The sequence below is a fragment of the Impatiens glandulifera genome, chromosome 4 (assembly GCF_907164915.1).
Source record: "Impatiens glandulifera chromosome 4, dImpGla2.1, whole genome shotgun sequence".
Taxonomy (NCBI): domain Eukaryota; kingdom Viridiplantae; phylum Streptophyta; class Magnoliopsida; order Ericales; family Balsaminaceae; genus Impatiens; species Impatiens glandulifera.
Window position 1 is genome coordinate 55,761,438 of NC_061865.1, and position 7,592 is coordinate 55,769,029.

Genomic DNA, 7,592 nt, shown 5'->3' on the forward strand with positions numbered 1-7,592 from the left:
AAACCGAAACTGACAGTTTGCGATTTAGACCAACCGAATATAAGTGTGTAAAACAAGATTCAAATTTGGATCTTAAACTAATTAATCTCATTCTTAGAGATCCTAAACTATAATTGGTTATTTGTAAGAAAAAAATCTTTTCTCATTTAAAATGGTCCATGTAATAAATGAAGAATGACCTTTAAGCACAATATCTTAACCTTTGTTTTCTCATTACTACATTTTATATAATCCATACTAATTAACTAGTACTTTTTATTTACAACATCAAGAGCTAAAATGTGAAGTTAACTGAGTTATAGTTAACCATTTTGAGAAATCTGCAAATGGATTAAACAATAACCAAAACATTGAATCTTACACAATTAGGATTATAACAAATAAAAAGTAGTACATCACAAATTTCATCATTTGAAAGACACATGCTTTTGGTGATCATGATCAAGCTCTTTTAGTTCATAACCCTCGCTTACAATAACAAGAACATCACCATCTCTGATTAGCTCAACCTCGTCAATTTCACCTCCATTCTTGTCCAAAACACTACCAGCCAACAACCCATAAGTCTTCAACCCGAGCTCGAGTAGCTCGGGTAAGCTTTTCGGGAGTAACACCACCTTCTTCCCCCCGTCTACATTCCCTAACTCCGGGCAACTAATGGTTACTCTAGACGGATACACTTGGCTTCCATAATTCACGTTTGTCTCTTGTCTTGAAGGCTGCGGCTTAAGAAACTCGTTGTCTCCTACTTGGTCATCCGACATAAACCTAAACAAAGAACCGTAGAAGTTGTTTGGCTTCCTCTTCGGCCTAGGCTTTCCATCCATAATCGCTGGCACATTCTCCATAGGTACGGGTATGATCATGTTTGACTCGCTGTTATACCTTCCAATCTGGAAGTGCGCACTTCGCCTTGATCGTGACCCGAGAGAGTCCGACTTGATATTATTCTTTAAATCTCGAATTGATTGGAATTGAAGTTTAATCTCTTCGTGTCCTTGTTGGTCGGCTAGTCCCCTTGGAGTCCATCCGTGGTTATCTGGGATTTCCATGTCGGCTCCTTTGTCCAAAAGGAATTTAACCATTTCAAGATTATCTTCGGAAACCGCAACATGGAGAGCGGTCGTGCCATTCTTGTTGGCAAGCTTGATGTTTCCTCCAAGTCGGACGATTTTTTCGAGTAATCCTAGGTCCTTTTGTTCGGCAGCAAAGCATGCATACTGTCCTACGTCTCCGTTTGTCAAGTTTGCTCCTTTTTTCAATAGGAGTTCAACCATGGCCTCTTTGTTGGCTAATATTGCATCCCATAATGGAACGTTACCTTCTAAATCTGAACAAATTAAGCACAGTTTAAACAAATATTCATTTATTAAGTCATGTTACTATTGAATCATTGATCATATTATTCTTAATATAAACATAAACAAATATACATGCATGTACCATTTCATTTTATACTTTTATATCTCATAATTAAAGTCATATCAAACAATTGAGCTTTTTTGTTGCACAAAATAAAAATTTATCATGTCAAAAATCAAAATCAATCATATTTGTTAAAAAAATAACTTAATTTAAAAGTTATATATGATGATCCTAAACAATATTGTTTTAACTAATGTAGTTAAGGGATAGAAGAGTCAACATGACTCTCACCCTTATAATTGTACGAAAGGATCCCTATTAAGAGATTTTTTCGAGAGGGACAAAACGGTTAATAATTTTATTATACATAACCGTTTTGCCCATCGCCGAGAGAATCCGTAAAAGGGATCTATCTGTTGTGCTAATATTATTGTGATCGATTGGTCATATGCTTACTAAGGGCTTGTTTTTATGATTAATATTTTACATTTATTTCTTAATAACTTTATTTGCTTAAAGTTATAAAATAAATGAATTATTTGAGTAAGAAGACATTAGAATTAGAATTAAGATTAGGATTAGGATTAGGGTATACACATAATAAAATATATATTTTTTACTCAATTATTATTATTATTTTATATTTTTGCAATTCTTTGACTCATGGACAAGGATGTGAACAATAATTATTTAAGATAACCCTAAACATGGCAATGTTTATACAATATTATCAAATTATTAATAAATGTTCTAAGAATAAAAAAGTCAAATTTCAAGAAATATTTGGGGTGATGTGTTGCTGAGAGTATGGAGCATGACTAACAAAACTTCAACACAAATAAAAAAACTCCAATAATTGAGCTATAAAATATAAATTTATTGCGTTGACTTTACCAAGTCAATGCAAATGGGTGTGATAAGTGGACATCCAAACACGCCATTAGCAGACAAAGGTCACACAATCTTCATTAGTTTATTAACCCCTGACTTTATTGTATATAAATATAGTATATTATGTATGAATATTAAACACTAAATTATTAATTGCATAATCACTAAACATGTTTGCACATTTTTTTATTCCTACTAACATGTATGCACATAATTTATGTTAATTTCTCAATAAATTCTTAATTATGAATATGGGTGATGTTTTAATGTACTATTTGAATTTTCTTTTACATAATTAAGTATGTGAGGAGTATAATAAAAGATGATACCTCTACTGTTGGGATCAGCTTGAAAGTCTAGCAAATGAAGCACACAATTTTCATACCCATTTGATGCTGCAATGTGCTGATTTAATGTAAAGAAAGAAGAAAATAATTAGTAAATTTCTTAAGTAAATTGAAATAAACCAAAGTTTTGAATAAGAAATGCAAACCAAAGCTGTTCTTCCATTATTGTCAGCTTCATTAGGATCATGCCCTCTTTTTAGCATCTGTTCTAGTAGGTCAGAATCATTTTTTTGGGCTGCAAAGCAAAGGGTGTAAGGAAGTTTCATCTGGCCCCCAGCCATCTTCGCCTCAATTTCCAACAAAACCTCGTTCATCATTGGCATGTCCTTACGTCCTTCAAGGTATTGTCGAAGGTTGTCCATGATTACGGTTTCATCTGAACTGTTGGCTTGTATTAGGGTCTTGTAATCGGTTCGGTTCATTCGCAGAAGCTGACTTAGTCGTTTGGTTCGAATAGTGTAGACTTGTGGTCTTTCACATAGAACACCGATCTCACCGCAGATTTCGCCCGCATTTGCCTCCCCAACCACCTTAACAAATTAAGTTCATTTCATTCAAAAAGCCTTTTATGAAACAACCACCAGGTCAATAGTTTGGAAATTAGCTACGGTTTACATATGGCGACGGAATCAATACAAATAGCGACGCTTTCCCGTCGCTAATACAAACATTACATCATTTTGTATTAGATAGAGTATATATTATATAAAAATAATAATAAGAGGAAAGGAGGATAAAAGAAAATACTTGCCTTCTCCTCGTGGTCTTTTGTGAATACAATATCCTGCAAATTAATTAACCAAATCAAGTTGTTTTAGAAAAAAAAACTATAAGTAGCGTTGAGAATAAAGTTTAATAGATAATTACCACCGAACCCTTGATGAGTATGTAAAAATCAGTAGAAGCTTCGTTCTGTAAGATTACGTCTTCTTCCGGTGGAAAATACTCTGGTTTCATATGAGATACCTTCAAAATATTCGCATAAGAGTTAGAGTAAAAATTATACAGGGCAGGAAAACTAAGACAATATAGATTTTGATTACCATTTGAAATAGCAAGTCGTTGGAGACCCCACTAAACAAGTAGACATTGTCTATAAGGGAGTAAAAGAGAAAATTTGAGATTCCCGACCTAATAGCTTTAGGGAGGGAATCAATCGTATCCCTTTGTTCTAACCCTTTCGAGTTGGTCATAAACTTTAGCGACAAGTGCGCGAGCATTTGATCTTGAAGCCGATCTGGAAGTCGGTTCCTCTTTGCAAAGTTTGAGGCTGCACGAATTGTGTTCCTAAATTCCCTTGTCTTGCTAGTCCCGTGGACAACTAAATTGGTCATGTTTCCGATCAAGTACGATATCAAACCAAGGTTGAAGAGCATGTAGAAAATGTTGAAAATCATTTCTCCAATGTTCACAGCATGTAAGTCACCGTATCCTACAGTTGTAAGGGTGGTGATGGACCAATAAATGGACGTCACATAGCGAATCCATATGCTCTGATGTTTAAAATCACCCATGGCCGCACCAATCCAAGTTTTTAACGGATCAGGATACCGAGCCGCGAGTAAATAATTAAAACAGGCCGCACAATGAACCGCGAAAATGGTAACCTATTTGAAATGATCGATGCAATAATTATTATAGTTCAAACCAAATTCAAGAACACGTAAAGACGACTAATATTTGTGTAAATACTTACAAAACAAAGCTTTGTGCACCTAACCCAATAATAGTTGAAATGCCGGTTTTTCTCCCAACTGATTAGAAATGAATGAAAAGATTATAATAATTCCAATAAAACACTTAATTTTTGTTTAAAGAAGCCAATAACGATGAAAATTAACGACGATTTTATTATCGCCTTTATCTTACATTATAACAATAGCGACGGACACACTGCCGCTAAACATACGACGGTTGATGTAAACCGTCGGTAATGTTTAAAAGGTAAATATTTAGTGTTTTTTTAGAGAAGAGTTAACCTGGCAAACATGGCGCTGACTCTTCGAAGACGCCATAAACGGAGCATATTAAAGACACCGTAAGATTGAACAGATCGAGGGGTTATCTTCCTCATGAGTTCAGCAGGAATGGTGGAGATGATATCAAGTGCAAGCCATGATCTAGTGTATCTCCAAGCGATTCTCCCACGATCATCAACGAATAGATACGATGTTCGATCCAGATAGGCCACAAAGAAAGTAAGAACAATATCAATTGCGAAGAACCCATTTACAACGTTGTCAGCAATCGTCAAAGGCCCATGAGTTTTTTCCATGAAACCGAATTCAAAAGGCGAGACCCAAGCAGAGTAAAGTACTAAAATTACTAAGAATGTCCTCCATACCCTGTCAAAACGACCAATTTATGATGAAAACAATGATGAAAAAAATCCAGGAAAAGAGAATCGAGAACCTGTAACGATGGTCATAAGGAGAGATGATGAAAGGTCGAAGCTTGACGGTGCGGTTGCTTCTTGCACCAAGAGAAGGTAAGATTCCGGTGGAGAATGAGAAATGACTTCCATCTCTTGACATTCGTTCCATCTCCTCCGCCGTACCACACATTGATACATTAAACAACCCTCCACCGCTGTCGGCGACTCTGTTATTGCTGGGCATGATTGAAACTTGAAAGATCTCCTGTTTTTGTTTAGAGTCTAGACCGAGATGGGGGCATTCTGCCTTCCTCTCTCTTTATATATATATTTGGTGTAGTCAATTAATTAGATCTCAACCATTTAGGATAGTTAATGGGTGTTACATATTTTATTTTGGATGACTATTAATAAGTTAATGTTAGTTACCTATTTTATTTAGCCGAAATAACAACGTGTCAATAGTAATTTGGGATCTCTTGTTTCGAACTTTTACAATTTAGTACTCTTTATCGGGGCAATTGCAATTTGGTACTTATTTTTTTTAACCTCAAAATTTGAAGTTTTACAATGTCAGGTTCGTATAAAATGAAGTTTTACCCTAATGGATATCGACGACCGTAAATAAAATGTATTACGTGACCTTTATAATTAAAAAAAATTAATATTGACACGCAATTCTAAATGTCCTAAACCCGACTCAACTTCATTTTATCGCGAGGTGAAGAGGAGGAGAGTCAGACTAGGGTGAGGGTAATTGAGCGTCGCGAGGTGAAGGGTAGGGAGTCAAACTAGGGTGAAAGGGAGGGAGTCGGGGATGAAGTTTAATTTGGGTTGGAATGGATGTAGGTTTTTTTTAATGAATTGAAATTTATTAACAAAATTAAAAATACGCGGCATTTAAAATTACGTGTCACTCTTAATATTTTTGATTATAAATGACACGTAATACATTTTTTGACGAAGTTCATGTCCGTTAGGGTAAAACCCTATTTTGTACAAACTTAACAACACATACCCTAAATTGCGAGGTTCAAAAGAAAAAGTTCTAAATTGCAACTGACCCAATAAAAAATTCTAAATTGTGAGGTTCGAAAGAAGATGTCTAAAATTATAATTGGCACCAATAAGTAGCCCTAAATTGTAAGGTTCTAAAGAAGAGTTTCCAAATTACGATTGACCCAATAAGGAGCCCCAATTTTGTTATTTTTGCATATTTTATTTTGGACGACTATTATTATGTTGCTTGTGTCATTTCTTCGTAATTATGTTAATCGTTATTCTGGAGGATTTACAAGCTCAATAACTTATTGAACAAATGCATATTTTATATTATTTTTAATGTTTTGTGTTATTATTTTATCGTTTAAATAAACGATTCTTATAATTTTCTTATATAGTATTTAAAAAAAATGCATAAAGAAATTGCCTACACCTCGATCTCTAATTAAAAACATGAAATTACTTATAATTTCATTTGAGTTATTTGTTTTAGCTAGTTGAATACTTGTTATCTCTTAGTAATGTTTGTTTATTTTTATTTTTTATCTTCTCATGTAATTGATTTATTTTTGTTTATATTAAATGTTCATTAGTTTAGTACCATTTTTTTTTGTGAAAGACGCGTAGTGTCAATTAAATAAAAAGCCACGAAAAGACAAAAGAGTTACCTGAGTTCAAAGGAAAATCGGAGTAAAACAAACTAAACGAAGAACAATTAAAAAACGATAAGAGTTAAGTCCCATTATTTTATATGTAGTGTTTAGAGTTTTATATTGAAACTTTATCTTCTCATGACTAAAATAGTTGAGAGTTTGAAAAACCAATTTTTTAACATTTATTTATATGGAATTAAAGGCAGCCTATCAATCCGGATCAGACCCACGCGTAGAACATAAACTTGACTCTTCAAATCTATTTTCAAGGTATTATTTGTGATAAGATTTTATTTATATAAGGGTTAATATCTCCCCAAACCCCTTCTCATTTCTATCTAAATTTTATAGAATATAGTTCAAAATAATAATAATAATTTTATTATTAATGTAATATAATATAAATGAGAGTCGTTTAAATTTATCGATAAAAACATAACAAAACTGTGTAATTTAAAGTGTCACCAAACAAACTCAAAACACAACCAAATTTGAGAAACAATAATGATATTATGATAACATAAAATAAAATATTTAAAAAAAACAAATTTTTTTTTTAAAAATTATCTCCTCAAAATAATGATTAGTCTCATTAATAAATATTAAATACTAAAAATAAAAGTAAAAGAAAACCAATACAACATTAAGAAATTGATACTCAAGATTTCCAATGAGCAATGACAATCTGAAATCATTTCCCTTAACAACTCATCACTTGGCAATAAAAAAATGGGAAGGATATAGTCTTTCTAAAAGATCATCAAAGAGATTTACTTTGTAAACAACAGAGGACTGCAATGTGCAATTACAAACCTATAATCATGAAAACATATATGAAGTATCTTCCTCTGGATGTCTTTTGTTACCAAATATATCATCGATTTTTTTCGAGTCAAACAATCCTACAATTGGCGATCAATATTGGGATTCATTTATATAATATTGTCAAGCACATAGATT

General features: G+C 33.2%; 1 protein-coding gene across 1 annotated transcript; it reads right to left on the minus strand.

The window, feature by feature from the left end:
• Positions 1-387: 387 nt before the first annotated feature.
• Positions 388-5,197, minus strand: LOC124936213 (potassium channel AKT1-like). The gene is made up of 9 exons (XM_047476695.1): positions 5,016-5,197; positions 4,583-4,948; positions 4,300-4,357; positions 3,647-4,210; positions 3,471-3,569; positions 3,355-3,387; positions 2,750-3,133; positions 2,586-2,661; positions 388-1,330 (listed from the first exon to the last, which is right to left on the minus strand). The coding sequence occupies exons 1-9, from the start codon at positions 5,165-5,167 to the stop codon at positions 408-410; spliced, it is 2,655 nt and encodes an 884-aa protein (XP_047332651.1). The 5' UTR covers positions 5,168-5,197; the 3' UTR covers positions 388-407.
• Positions 5,198-7,592: the final 2,395 nt, after the last annotated feature.